Below are 14,492 nucleotides of genomic sequence, written 5' to 3' on the forward strand. Positions count from 1 at the left end.
TGGCAATCTGTTTGTTGACTGATCGATTGACTGACTGACGCCCGCCCGCCCTCGGATCTTGCATCCATCCAACTTCTCCTTCAACACCAGCTGGTGACAACACCACCTTGCAGTGCACAGCTTTTGAGAACCAGCACTGCCTTGACCGACCGTCCTGTCCTCGACGCGACATACCACAATCCATCATCCCTCCCTCATTTATGGCTTTGTTTCTCTCCTCGGGTCTGTGCTTTTCTGTCTCTGGAACAGTCGCGGCGCATACGCTCTGACGAGATCACCACTGTTGTTGGGTCCAGGGGAGCTTTCCAAGATTCGTAGGTCCTATCCTCCCCCTCCATTTCCTTCCTTCGATCTTGGCCCTCCGGAGCCGTCGCAGCAGGATTTGCAAGGGTCATCGACGAGAAGGATACCATCTTGACCGTCCCTCGGTGTCGCACCCCGTGTCGTCCGTCGCCGAGTCGCGGCGCAAACTCGAGTCGAATGGCGGTAGCCAGCGGGTTATGACTCTTGACCGGCGCCCCCTTCAGCTTTGCCATCCCGTTCCATCCCATCCCATCCCATTCCTCGCATGACAGCTGCAGCCTCAGTGCTGTTATGACAGCCCCGTGCATGCGTTCCAGCATGGTCAAGTCGAGCCGAGGCTGTATCTGGAATTCAAATCACATAGCTAGGACTGCGACCTGTGGCATGGGTGTCGGCATTGGGCATGGATGGCATCATCGACCAGTCATTCTGCCAGTTGGTCGTCAGGGCCAGCCCGAGGCTTGAGCTCCAGCTTCCAACCCCGGACCGCACTGGGCTCGACTTGGACTGGCCTGGGGGAAAGACAAAGGACCCCGAACCTGGACGGCACCCCCCAGCATTGGAACCACGCACCACTGGGCCTCCTGATTCGGTCTCTCACATGTTGTTTCACTGCCGCTGCTAGGCTGGCACCAAACACACTCGTCCACTCCCATCGGTACCCCGATCCTGCCAAGACCGTTGTGTTCATCCGCTCGCCTGCCTGCTGCTTGGTTGGCCAAGCCTCGCTGACAAGTCATTTGGTTTCTCCGACTTCATCTCGACCACGCACGCTGACCCACGCCTTTTCCCTCGCAGACAATAGACTTCATTGAGATACCCCCTCGCGATTGACCATCACAGCTCGACCGCGACTGCATGCTTTTGGGTGTATTTTAGACTGCCGTGCCGAACACGGCCTTCCAGCCCCGTTCCATCCCCTTCCCGCACCCTCCCGGCACCGTCCTCGACAGCCTTCGACCACCATACCGACACAATACATCCCCCCCCCATCCATCGAATCGACATCTCTCCGCCACCTGTACGGTCTTATACCTCGACCGCCGAGCGGCCATCTGCATGACCGCCGCGCAGACTCATTACCTACCTTCCTACCACCTATCCCCTGTCGGGCGTCAGATCGCTGGCGCTGTGACGTAGGGGCTTGTGGGCACCACCGGCAAGATGTTTTGGAGGTTTGGCGGATACGCCAACATATCCACGATCGATACTATTCTCGACAAGAATGACTTCACACTTGAAGAGCTTCTTGATGAAGGCGACCTGATACAGGAACTGAAACAACACAATGCGAAGCTTATCGACTACCTCCGGGACGAGCCCGTCCTGGTCAAGCTACTTGAATACGTTGTCGCCCCCAAACTAGAGCCAGTCGCGACTCCCGATGTCGACGATGACGACGAGAAGGAACCCGAAGCCGAGACAGAAAAGGGCAAGGGCCGCGTCCTGCCCTTCTCGAGGCCAAGGGCGTCATCCAGGGCGTCCGAGCCTGAGAACAAGGAGGAAGAGATGGAGAAGAAGCGCAATAGGTATGCGTACGTTGCGGCCGAGATTCTTGCGTCGGACAACTGGTCAATATGCGAAGCCCTGCTGGCAAACAAGACCATGCTGCGCAATTTCTGGGAGTTCCTGCAGCATCCTATCCCTCTAGACCCTTTGCAGGCCAGCTACTTCACAAAGGTCAACGAGGCCCTGTTTGACAAAAAGACCGAGGAGATGATTGAGCTACTCAAGTCTATCGACAACGCCGTTCCAGACATGCTTCGGCACGTTGACTGCCCCATGATCATGGACTTGCTGCTCAAGATCATCAGCCTCGAGCGGACTGAGGCTGGCCAGGGAATAGTCGAGGTAAATCCCACGCATAGCATCGAGTAACACCGCCCCTGCTAACCAGATTTATCGCACAGTGGCTTTACACCCAAGATGTCATGCCAACACTCCTTTCCTTCCTCGGCCCCGAGCATAGCTGGGCCACCCAGACCTCGGCAGGCGACTTCATGAAAGCCATCATCACCGTATCTGCAAACGCCTCGCAAAACGAGCAGACGTGCATCGGTCCGAACGAGCTTACTAGGCAGTTGGTATCAAAAGATTGCGTCGAGAAGCTGATATCCTACATGCTGGGTGGGGGCAACGCCCTGACCGTCGGAGTGGGAATCGTCATCGAGGTCATCCGCAAGAATAATTCCGACTATGATCCCGATGTTGGTGCCGAGGCCAGCTCCTCCCCTTCAAGCCGAGACCCCATCTACCTGGGCACCCTCCTGCGACTATTTGCCGAGCACGTCCCTGACTTTGCGCATCTGATCATGAACGCTCCGGCACAGAAAGCTCGCCTTGACTCCACCTTCGGTGACAAGATCGAGCCGCTCGGCTTTGATCGTTTTAAGACCTGCGAGCTGATGGCTGAGCTCCTGCACTGCAGTAATATGGGCTTGTTGAACGAGGTCGGTTCCGAGGAGCTTATCGCTGCTAGAGATAGCGAACGCCAGCGGTTACGTGTTGAGGGCAAGCTTTCAGCTCTGCGTGGCGAGGACGTTCCGTCCTCAGCAGATGATCTCACTATGCGCATATCACACTCTTCGCCCGCCGACGAAGGTCGCCGATTGGAAATTACCAACATCTCTGAGGACGACGGCTTTGAGGAGGTCGCGCACAGCAAAGAGATGACGGAAGACACGTCGCACGAGTTTGTCAAGGCCGAGGAGGAGATACAAGCTGGCCAGGCAACTTCATTCCTGGATAAGGACGAGGACGATTTCGTCGACGAGCCACTGAGCTCCCCTCGGCTCCAAGTCAGCGGTGCCAAGATCGAAGAGCCTGAGTTTGATGATCCAGATTTGGTTGTGGCACCGTTGTCCCCTTCAAAGCAGAAGGCGAATGACTTGAACGAGCTTCCCCCGTCTCCATCAAAGGACGAAGGCGCCAAGGTCGAAGATCTGGTGGAAGACATGCAGAAGTCCTTGTTGGAGGACAAGCCGAAGACTCCAGAGCCACAAGATGCAGCAGGCTCCGCGGAGGACAGTGGAACTTCTACTCCTGCTGTTGATACGCCCGCAGCATCATCAGTAGCCGAGTCCGAGACCACGAAACCTGAAGCTCAAGAGCCCGAACCATCCGAATCTGAGGCTCCCTCTTCCGAGGCACAGACTGAGGAAGCAGACAAGCCCGCGCCTCTCTTCTCCCAGTCGCAAACTGCTCCCGAGGAGATTCCCGCCAAAGCGGAGGAGCCAAAGGAGGCTGAGCCGTCTGATGCTGCCAAGCAAGCGGACGAGCCCCAAGCTGCACCACAGGCTGCCGAGTCTGATCAGCCAGAGCAAGCAGCCGGCGACGCATCTATACTTGTTGGCCATGAGGTGCAGCCCGAGGCCCAAGACCTCAGTAACGTGCAGCCAGTCGTGGGCGATTATCTGAAGATGCAATTTGTTGAGTATGGAATCGTTCCTACGATCCTGTCATTCTTCTTCAAATACCCTTGGAACAACTTCCTTCACAACGTTGTTTATGATATTGTGCAGCAAGTCTTCAACGGACCGATGGACCGTGGCTTCAATCCCACGCTCGCAATTTCTCTGTTCGAATCTGCGGATATCACGAGCCAGATCATCAACGGCCAACATGCCAGTGAGCAGTCCCAGCAACAGAACAAGACCCGCATGGGCTACATGGGCCACCTCACACTCATCGCCGAGGAGGTGGTCAAATTCACCGAACGCCACCCGCCTGAGCTTCTCAGTGAGACGGTACTGCAGAAGGTCATGGACCAGGAATGGATCAACTATGTTGAGGGCGCTCTTGCGGAGACCCGCGAGCGTGACAACGCCATCCTGGGAGGTGTCCGGCCGGAGGTTGCCATGAGCAATAGACAAGCTGGTGGTCTTTCAGCGGTCGGTCTATCCAGTCTCGGCGCCGCGTTCGGCAGCTCACAAGGCGGCAGCTCGAACGCCCTGGCGGACGCGGGTCTTAACGGCGGCCTGAATGACATGAGTGACAATGGTGGCGGCAATGGGATAGGACCCTTTGCCATCTCATCGGGGACTTTGATGTCTGGTTTTGGTAGCAGTTCTGATGAAGACGAGGATGAAGAGGCTGAGAACGAGGAGGACGTTAACAATGAGGTTGGTATTCTTCCCTTTGTCCCTTCCCAACCACGCCCTAGGAGGTCTTCTGGTTTGTCATCTTTTGCTGGCCGCCCTGTGCCGCGGCTTTTCACCCGTTCTGCGTCTGGTTTCCGTGGGAGCGAGGACTGCATCGAGGATTCCGACTCAGACGATCCTGAGAGGTCATGCCCGGATTTGGACGACAACCACGACCACGATAGCGCCGACGAAGACGAGTTGGAGCCACGCAAGATGATCCAGAAGAGAATCGCTCCTCCTATCACCGCAGGCCCCCGTAGGGGCAGCTTGGCCGACCCCATGGACGACTTTGAGGATGTCTCGTTGGCCGACGACGAAAGTGATTCCAACTCCTTGGGCCACATCTCGCCCGATGAGTGGGAAGATGTCGAGGACCAGGGTTTGGAGTGCACAGACGACGAACCCGCAGGCCCTGTCCTACAAGTGGATGATGGGGCGCCGGAGCAGGAAACAGACGTCGTCGGCCAAGCGGACGATGATAGCGATCCCCTGTTCCGCCTACTCATCTCAGTCAACTTCCCCTCAGAGGATGAGATGCGACCGCGCCGAGCACGACGAGACGAGGAGATCCACGTGGGCATGCTCCAACTTGTGAAAGAGCTTTTCGAAGGCAAATACCCTGACACGTTCTTGGACCGCATGGCCGACATACTTTCTTGTCCGCCTGGCAACCCTCCGAGTGAACACGACATGGGGGTGCAGGCCTGCCTGGTCGAGATAGGTCGACTGGTCCAGATGAGCGCACCACCAGACGAGGCCACGAACCCAGACTCCCAGTTGGACAAGCCGGTAGCCGACGAAGAGAAATGTGGAATGGAGAAGCAGCTCTAGGAAAATCAATAGTTGTAGGATTAAGCACAATGACTCGGGTCGACAAGAGCTGGATTGATGTGCTGGCTGCTAGGCCTGGTTCAACGGAATAATGGGCGTCCAGTCGGCCATCGGACAGCAACCTCGTGCTACATTGGCTTTTGCATCTCAATCATGGCCTCGGGATTGGCTGTCAGCTGTTGTATCCTTGTGGGTCTGATGCTGTGGGACGGTGGATTGGTGATGGTGGCCCCTGCTCCGGTCTTGAATCCTCTTCGGCCAAGCGACCCCTTCTCGGCCACGATCCGGCAGCCTATCCGACTCGCACACTTGTTCTGGGTCCATCTTCCTGTTTACATGGCGCCCATCCTCGATGCTCTGGTGGCGGTTGCTTGCACTCCGCCTCGACCCCGGATTTCCTTTCGTCTATCTCCTTGTGTCTCACTATTGCACCGTTGCGGCTATCTAACGTTGAGTACAGTTAGGCATACATGCTAATAGCTCATAGTTCCGTGCCTACACCGACCCCCTCAACTCCTCAGGCCAGTCTGCATCCAACAGCTTAAACCCGCCCTCGATCCCGCCTCCCCCACCTCCCCCGCCACCGCTGAACATCCCCCCTTCCCGTGCCCGCATGGCCTTTGCGGCTCGGCTTGCCTCGAAGCGCAAGGAAGCAGAAGAAGCGGGTGAGGACGGCGACCTCAGCGAGGACAAAGGCCTGGGTAGGGGTGGCATGAGCTCGTTGCTCCAGCAAGGCAAGGAAAAGGAAGGCGATGGACAGCTGCGGAACCCGTTCGCGGATGACGAGGACGATGATGAGCAGAGTGACGATGAGGATGAAGAGGATGACGAAGGCGACCTCGGGCGCGGCGAGAATGCCAGCGGACAAGGTAGCAGCTGGAACCGGGGAGGGTGGTGGCGCGGGGCTCTGGGCAACAGAAAAGACAAGAGCGCCAAAGAGACCTTCGGCGACGGCAGAGACTCCACTGACTCGGAAGACGAGGCCGAGGGCCAGGGCGGCGATGGCGGCAACAGCAGCGACGAGGAGTTTGGCGACTTCGCCATGCCCGAGTCGTCGGGAACCGCTGCCGAGGCCAGTGGGACAACGTCGGGCTTCGATGCGGAGCGGGAAAAGGTGCTGGTCAAGCCAATGCCTGTGCACCCACCCGGCGGCGGCGGGAACAAAGGCAACTTCTTGGGGCTGTGGCCTTTTGCGAAGAAGGACAAGGACAGTAGCCCTACTAAGGAGCAAGCCGGTGCCGAAAAGACGGCTGACGCCGCGGCTACCTCCGAGAAACCCATCGAAGCACAGGCAGCGGACGAGGCTGCCCAGGAAGAAAAAGAGAAGGAAGCTGCTATCGACACGGACGGTGTAAAAGAGGACGAGAAGGCCAAAGCCGAGCCCCCTGTCGTGCTGAGCGAGGACGGCGAGAAGGTGCAGCCGGCCGTCGAGGCAAAGCGGCGCACGAGCATCGAGGAGCCCGATGAGGGCGACGAGGTTGTTGTCTAGAGCGGACTGGTGTGACTGGGAGAGGCTCGAGTGAGTGATTGTGGTCGTCTGGCTTTATGATGATCAGCACTTCCACAGCCGCCTCGACGCACCGATGATGATGATAAGAGAATCCTGTACGTGTATCACGGTTCAAATTCACACAACAAGAGATGACATGGAGTATAAGAGAGAGAGAGCATCTGTATGTGTGTACGCAAGTGTATGTGGAAGGTCTTTCAGGGAGTTCTGGGATTGTGGGTTTGGTTAGAGGTCACGACGATGATGACACACCCATGGCCGGTGCGTGTGTAGGTAGTTCAGCCTATTGGCGCCGTCTTTGGGACTGGCTGGCTAGCATGTGAGAATTGTATCATATGTGTTTTTCTACCATCCTCTTGGTTGAGTCGGTCCCTTGAATCTGGTGAGTACACTCTCTAGCTGGAGCATTGGTGAACGTTTGCTTGGGCGTGCTCCGGCTGTCGGGGCCGAGCTCGGCGAACATCATCGGGGGCAGCTGCATCCTTACGGCCGATGACGCCGAGGCTCGATTGAGCGTGGGCTCTTGGCTGCTGCCGACATGCGACGAGACAAGATGCGAATGCGTGTCACCAGCAGCCCTAGTGCTGCTACTGCTGTTTCCTGGAATGAACGAGCTTCATAGCTCCCCTTCCTTACATCTACACAACTTCGTTTGTTCGAGGATCTGGCCGATCGAGCTCCTGCGCCAGTTACACGCAGCTGACGTCGCGTGCACACCCACACACCCCGGAGGCGCTGGACCTAAGCCAGGGACGCATAAACCCCGCGACCCAGAGAAACGCCGGCCGGCCGCCCTGCTGGACGAGTTATCAAGCTCGCATTAACCCACCACCTCGCCGGGTGTTTCATCGACAGGGGGGGAGGGGCGAGGCCTTGGTTCCCTCTGGGCCTTTTCTTGATTTACGGCCTTGCGCCTATTATTCTCCAGAGGACCACTATAGGTATTAAACCTGGACGGCGGGCCGGCACCATGGTCGTCAGGGCTTTCCTTGCCGTGTTTGCGGTGCTTTATGTGCACGTTTACTTGAGGGTATGTTGCTACTTTCAACTTCGCTCGTCAACTGGAATTGTGAGAGGTATTTGTGAGGGCTGATATTGGTACTTCGTCGTGACTAGGCTTTGTATTTCATCCGACCGCCGCCCAAGGAGCGGACGTGACGAATCGGACGAGGAGTCGACGACAGCGAAGCCGTCCAATACTGAATACAACCAGCCAGTGTCCACGCCACCCATTTCAATCGCCGACTTGTTCAATTCCGGACCTCTTCTCAGGACCGCGAAATGCCCACCGTGACCCTGACCCAGGCGCCCTTGCCTTCCACCTCGTCCACCTCCACGCCGTCGCCACCAAGAAAGAAACGGGCGAATTCTCGGCAACAAGCATGGCACGACGGCGCGGACAAGCAACAAGGGAGAGGCAAGAGCAGGAAGGCAAGAGCAGGAGGGGTCAAGAAAGACCCGCCGCCGCTGATACGCAAGGTCGGGCTCGCGGCTCAGATCTACGGCATCCAGGGCGTCATGGGCACGGTGGTGTGGTTCCAGGGCTGGCGGGAGTGGCTGTACCCCCCAAATGGCGGGCCGGACATCGTTAAGGCTTATGAGTGTCGGCCGGGCATGGGCGTGCGGTATGTTGCTGGCCCCCAACCGACTGATTTGTCCCTCGACACGGAAGGACAATGTTCTAACAAGGCCATCGGCGCACAACAGCATTTTCTTCCCCAAGAGCTTTGACCTGACCTCCCCACAAACACTCCCCACCATTCTGACGGTCCACGGCGGCGGCTTTTGTGTCGGCACAAGCCGCGACGACGACGAGTGGAACAGGCGCGTAGCAGACTCGCAAAACATGCTCGTCATCAGTCTGCCCTACTCCAAGGCCCCGCGCGCGCCGTTTCCTGCGGGGCTGGACGACCTCGAGGCTCTGTACCTAGCCGTGCTGGCCGACGAGAGCCTGCCCATTGATCGGACCTCGAGCTCAAACAGAAGCAAAGGCAGAAGCGGGAGGGCGGGGCGCGGGGCCGGGGCGAGGGGCAGAGTCGCACTGGCGGGCTTCGACGCCGGTGCCAACCTCGCGCTCGCCCTCAGCCAGCTGCCAGCCGTGCAGAAGAGCGCAGCGCCGCCGACGGCCGTGGTCAGCATCTCGGGGATCCTGGACCTGTCGCGCCCGCTCGAGGCCAAGGCGCGCGGCCGGCCGTACAAACCGGGCTTGCCGCACCCGCGCAACGGTGCCGCGGACGTGCTGGCGGCGACGTACTCGGCGTACGCGTGGAGCTACGTTCCGTACGGGGAGGACCTTCGCGATCCCTTGCTGAGCCCCGCGTTTGCGGGGTGGGATGGCGACGGTGATGATGAAGGTGCGCTGCCGCCTCATGTCTGCCTCGTCGGCGCGGAGCTGGACCTCCTCGCGCACGAGAGCTGGCGCATGGCGTGCCGGCTCGTGCAGGAGGGCGGGATCCGGCGCGGGGACGGGCGGAGGGCGCGGTGGAGGGTTCCGGACCCTGACGCCGCCGGGGACAAGACGCAGTCTGTGTGCGGGCGGGAGCAGCTGAGCGCCGTGAAGGGGTCGCTGGAGATGGAGGACCTATCTTTGTCTGCGCGGGAGGACGAGGACGGGCTGGGCGGGCGGAAGAGGTTTGGGTTCGAGGTTACTTGGTCCTCTGGGGACGATGACGGCGGTGGGGCGGGCGGGGACGAGGATGGGAGTGTGAGGTGGATCCTTGTGCCGGATGTGATGCATGGTTTTGATCGGTCGCTTTGGAGGTACGGTGGCGAGGAGACGGCCAGGGATGCTGAGCTCAAGACTGTTGCTTATATCGACACTGTGGGAAAGTGGCTGCGCGATACCGTGTGGAAGATCTAACCAAGGCAGAAACCAGAAAAGAAGCTCTGCCCACTCACCTTGGCTTGGACCTCTTATTTTTGACTGTGATGTCTAGGAGTGAGCACCGGCGGTTGACGGTGGGTGTGGACGGATACGGATACGACTGAATCTTTCACAGATGTGTCCTTCTGACCAAAGTATATGACATCGGAAGCTGGATCATCGCAGTGACGCCACACTATAACAAGCAATTGTGATGAGGTACATCTACTAAAACCTAAAGCATCTCCAAAAGAATCTCCATATAATACACATGTCTGCTTTATCCCTGTCTTCTCAACCTCAGTTTTATGAGCATTATAAAGTTGATCGTAATACTTTCAATAAAGTATGTCACAATCGCCCAATGAGATCCAAGGAACAGATACAAGGCCCAATGTCGACCTGGCGTACCTAGCGGCGATGGATTCTGGGAACCGAGGACGTCGAGCAGGGTTAACATGATGACGCCGATAGGGCTGAAGACTGCGGTAAACATCATCAATTGTGATGCATTAGGCGTGGTTATCCACGTTATGAAGCGAGAGCCATGGCGATATCCCGAAGCGTAGTGGGCAGCCTGGCTCCGAATGGAAAGTCCCATGAGGGCCCACGCATAACAGGATGCTGGAAGGATGTCAAGGGCCGTGGAGAGAAGTATCGGTAGCCTTTCAGGGCCCGAAAAGCCCACGTAGACGTAAACAATCTGGGCAGAGGCAAGCAGTGTGACTGTGACGACCAGGAGCCAAACTGCGATGGACATCCATTTGCTAGATCGATATTCCGGACTGTCGAGTACGGAGGTGGCGCCATCTGGGCCGACGCTGTCTTCTCCTTGGTCATCCGTCTCACGTATCTGTCTCGCGTCGAGTTCAGTGACATCAGCCTCTGAATGCCCGTCGTTCTTTGCACGCAACCCAATGCCGCGATCATGGCTGGTATGGCTGCTTTGAGTGATTGCGGCGGCAGGAGTTGGATGTGCTGTCTGGTGGCTTGATGTGTGCCATGCACGACTTCCGCGCTTGAAGACCTCAGGCACTACCAGAGCTAGAGGGCTGAGTGGACCAAGAACGGCCAATATTTGGCCGAATGTCCAGGCCCCGTGTTGAATCTTGTGGAAATAGGGGTCGTGTGCTGGATAAAGTGTCATACATCCTTGGACAAATGCAAATATCAAAAGAAGTACCTGATGTTGAAGCAATCAGCAGTGTTCATTCCAATCTCCGAAAACAGTGTGGCCCTCAAGTTGGCCTACCTTTGCTAGCTTCGAGGTGGACATGTCCAGAAGCAGGCGACCCGTCAGATGCAAGGCCAACAGCGGAGTTGTGACAAGACTTTCCGCAAGATCGGGTCTATGGCCAGTCGTCGGGAACATACGCATTGCCCGGCTGGATGTGTGTTCGATGGCGCGTCGGCTGTAGCCGCCTATGGGATTTCTGATGCGTCTTCTGAAAAACGACGATGGATACCCAAACAGCCTTGCAGCGTTCCACACGATCAGTATGGCCACAGTTGCCATCCCAAGAGCAGCAGCCTGAAAGGAGTCTGTCCCGGACAGCGGAGTATGAAGATCGCAATATCGTTCGCGGGTGGAGTTGAAATCTAAAGAGGGACTCGATAAATTTCGCGAACCTGCTTCGTCGTAGGTAATCGCAAAGAGGTTGGCGTTTTCGTACATGATCACTCTTCTTATTATCAAGGCGGCAGCGTCAGTAAGCCGAGGAGGCCTTAGTGGAGTGAAGTCACCCCACCGGCAAGGATCGGCCGAGAGATACAGATCATTCGCGCTGGAAACGTCGAAATAGCACGACGTGGGCGAGACAGGCTGGGCAGCCGACCTTGCAAGCATAGGATAGCTGACTAGCCAGCCGTCGGGAACGAGCCCCTTGGTATCCGATGGTCCATCAAGCTGTACGAGGCCGCGTTCGCTGTACCAGTTGAAATACGCCGTAGGGACCATTGCGATCATGAGCAAGACCAGCAGCGCACACATGAGCAAGAGGCGAACGTTCCTTTGCCAGCGATGCTCTCGGGAGTGGTTTTGCATCAAGAAGAGGGTTCCCTGGTGGGTAATCGTCGAAAACCATGCGAGATGGACTAGAATCTGCCAGTGATAGGCAGGGAGCCCGTTTGGCTGGGATGGAGATGGACAGAGCGAGACGAAGCCATTGATGAGAATAGCCAGGCCTGTGAAGATTTGGATGTCGCTCAAGGCTAGGAGAGACTGTTATCGTCAGCGTTGATGTTTTATCTCTCTGGTAGATCATATAACCTACAGTAGAAACCACGCGTCTGACCCTATCTTGGCCCAGAATTGTGGCCAGCCAAGGTGAGATGCGGCTTGGGATGAAGCTGTCGGCGTAGGCAAAGACCAATCGACCTGTCTTTCGTATAGAGCCCAGGACTACCTCATCAATGAGGTTCTTCTGCTCATGGTGGATTCCGTCATGTGCATCAGACGAAAGAAAATAGGAGGCTGTGACGGCCAACACAGTGATCCCAGCGGCAACAACAAATCCGGCTACGACCTAGTGCATCGTCAGAATATTCATCAAACAGAATGGCCTACTCAAGTTACCTACGCCTGGACCTGATATGTCTCCGTAGGGTGCTACCAGGGTCACTGCGCTGGACGGCAGGCTGCAGTCGACGGGACAGGTCCATAGTCCCCATGCCATTTTGGATTTTGTTGGAAACAGTAAAGGATGAAGGACAGAGGTAAGATCTCAGCTTCCCGGGAGATGGCACGATTAAGGGCTTTCGCTTGATTTGACTCAGCTCAGCCTGATTTTACATGCATTTGTGTCACTGTCAGTTGTGGCTGCCTGCCGCAGTTGCTTATCTTTTCCAAGCCCCCTCCTCTCGAGCTCTGGACCTGCATGTAGCATTGATCCTTCGTGCCCCTTGCCCTTGCTTAGCCCCCAATCACTATCCATCCCCACTTCTCATGCTTCTGTCAATTCGCGTGTAAAAGGTGTGACCAACTATAGGCTAGACTGTTTCTATTCTTTGACTTTCTGTGGGACAAGAGACAATGTACTATGCCGTAGACAATCACAGCCGTGACCAACTATATACACAAATCACTGCCTCGAAATACGGCCTCCTCCAATCCTTCAGACTTCACGCTCACATCCACGGTGGACCTTCTGGCCCCCGGTGTCAATATGCCCCGTCTCGGCTTCGGCATCTACCGAGTCCAGCCCTCCGAGACATTTGACGTGGTACTCGCCACGCTGGGGGCTGGATACCGCCACCTCGACTCGGCGCAGCTGTACAACAACGAAGCCGAGCTCGGCCAGGCCATCCGCAAGTCCGGCCTCGCGCGCAAGGACGTCTTCCTCACCACCAAGATCCGCTACCCGGGCATGAACAAGGCCAAGACCTGGAAGAAGGTCCTCGACAGCGTCAAGAAGGTCTCCGGGGCGGAGGTGGCCTCCGGAAAGAAGAGGAAGCGAGCCGATGATGGAGTGCCTGCTGAGGCGCAGGCGGACGGTGGCGCTGAGTATGTGGACTTGTTCCTGGTGCACACGCCGTACGGGGGGCCGAACGCCAAGAAAGGGCGCAGGGAGATGTGGCTTGCGCTGGAGAGGGCGTTCGAGGAGGGCAGGGCTCTGGCCATTGGCGTCAGTAACTACAAGGTCGAGCACCTTGAGGAGATGAGGGAGTATGCTAAGGTGTGGCCGCCGCACGTCAACCAGATACAGGTAGACTTTCTCCCCAGTGCCATTGCATTCTACGGCCCAATATGAGATCAGGAAATTGTGCTCACGTGTCGCAGCTCAATCCTTGGACGCAGCAGCGCGAGGTCGATACCTACTGCCGGGAACACGGCATTGCGGTCCCAGGCGTTCAGTCCGCTTGCCCGCGGTGACAGGTGGGACGAGCCGGTTGTTAATGAGCTCGCAGACAAATATTAGAAGTCACCGGCGCAGCTTTTGATACGCTATGCGGTGCAGAAACGTTGGGTGCCTCTGCCGAAGAGCGAGGGACCGGAGAGGATGAAGGCGAACACGGAGGTGTTCGACTTTGTGATTGAGGATGGGGATATGGAGATGCTTGATGGGCTTGATGGAAAGAAGTTGGGCTATTTTGAGTGAAAGATGAATATTTCAGACTAAAAATTTATTTCCAAGGCCATAGGCTCTATTGATCCTATGTATAAAGCTTTGGATTATTTATAATAAGACTATTGGAAGGTTTGAGATCAGAGTACATCATAGAATTCTTATTCTGTTGCACATCACAGTCTGAATCGGATAGGATCGTCTTGAGCTCGGCATTTGCATTCACGTATTCCTCAGAGTATAATAGTATAAGATTATGACACTCTAGTATCCCATCTCAACGGTTGGGTTCGCCTGGCTATTCGGGGCATATCGTGCGGAGTTCATCACACATGTTTCATTGTGTATTTCGGCAAAAGTGACAGAGCATCAAAGGACCCTGGATGTTTCTAGTTAAGGGGGCTGCTCTCCCAACTCTTACTGATGAAAGAGAGCCGTCTTTCACTATTTCCCGCCCCTTCCTTACCATGTGGCAACTTTGATTGGTATTGGTCCATGAGGAGCACATAGCCCTGTATCACCATTCAGACACGGATACTGCGTGCTAGATTTAACCATAAGTTTCCGGTTGAGGAATAGCGAGGAATTATTCTTCTATGTGCACGGTGAACATTCCTCTCTTGCCATTGTACCTGATCCTGCGAGGCGCTAGTGGATAAAGCTGATGGGTGCTTTATGAATACTGAAAAGACCATGACCCTTGCCTGTCTCATGAGGGTGAAGTTACTCAACGGCATTCTTATTCGATCGAGGCTGTTTTACTGATTTGTTAAGATAGA

General features: G+C 56.3%; 5 protein-coding genes across 5 annotated transcripts; 4 read left to right on the forward strand and 1 right to left on the reverse strand.

Moving 5' to 3' along the window:
* Nucleotides 1-1,467: 1,467 nt before the first annotated feature.
* INS49_004584 (uncharacterized protein) lies at nt 1,468-5,276 on the forward strand (the record flags this gene model as incomplete). The annotated part of the gene is made up of 2 exons (XM_043165372.1): nt 1,468-2,154; nt 2,214-5,276. The coding sequence occupies 2 exons, from the start codon at nt 1,468-1,470 to the stop codon at nt 5,274-5,276; spliced, it is 3,750 nt and encodes a 1,249-aa protein (XP_043018087.1).
* A 352-nt stretch (nt 5,277-5,628) lies between these two features.
* Nucleotides 5,629-6,765, forward strand: INS49_004585 (uncharacterized protein; the record flags this gene model as incomplete). Its single annotated transcript, XM_043165373.1, has 2 exons — nt 5,629-5,709; nt 5,764-6,765. The coding sequence occupies 2 exons, from the start codon at nt 5,629-5,631 to the stop codon at nt 6,763-6,765; spliced, it is 1,083 nt and encodes a 360-aa protein (XP_043018088.1).
* Nucleotides 6,766-8,067: 1,302 nt separating this feature from the next.
* On the forward strand, nt 8,068-9,646 carry INS49_004586 (uncharacterized protein; the record flags this gene model as incomplete). Its single annotated transcript, XM_043165374.1, has 2 exons — nt 8,068-8,411; nt 8,494-9,646. The coding sequence occupies 2 exons, from the start codon at nt 8,068-8,070 to the stop codon at nt 9,644-9,646; spliced, it is 1,497 nt and encodes a 498-aa protein (XP_043018089.1).
* Nucleotides 9,647-9,943: 297 nt separating this feature from the next.
* INS49_004587 (uncharacterized protein) lies at nt 9,944-12,324 on the reverse strand (the record flags this gene model as incomplete). The annotated part of the gene is made up of 5 exons (XM_043165375.1): nt 9,944-9,948; nt 10,061-10,832; nt 10,902-11,870; nt 11,923-12,174; nt 12,229-12,324. 5 exons carry the CDS (start codon nt 12,322-12,324, stop codon nt 9,944-9,946), a joined length of 2,094 nt encoding a protein of 697 aa, XP_043018090.1.
* Nucleotides 12,325-12,351: 27 nt separating this feature from the next.
* INS49_004588 (uncharacterized protein) lies at nt 12,352-13,746 on the forward strand (the record flags this gene model as incomplete). The annotated part of the gene is made up of 3 exons (XM_043165376.1): nt 12,352-12,364; nt 12,767-13,353; nt 13,606-13,746. The coding sequence occupies 3 exons, from the start codon at nt 12,352-12,354 to the stop codon at nt 13,744-13,746; spliced, it is 741 nt and encodes a 246-aa protein (XP_043018091.1).
* Nucleotides 13,747-14,492: the final 746 nt, after the last annotated feature.

This window comes from Diaporthe citri (genome assembly GCF_014595645.1).
Source record: "Diaporthe citri strain NFHF-8-4 chromosome Unknown scaffold_12, whole genome shotgun sequence".
NCBI classification, from domain to species: Eukaryota; Fungi; Ascomycota; class Sordariomycetes; order Diaporthales; family Diaporthaceae; genus Diaporthe; species Diaporthe citri.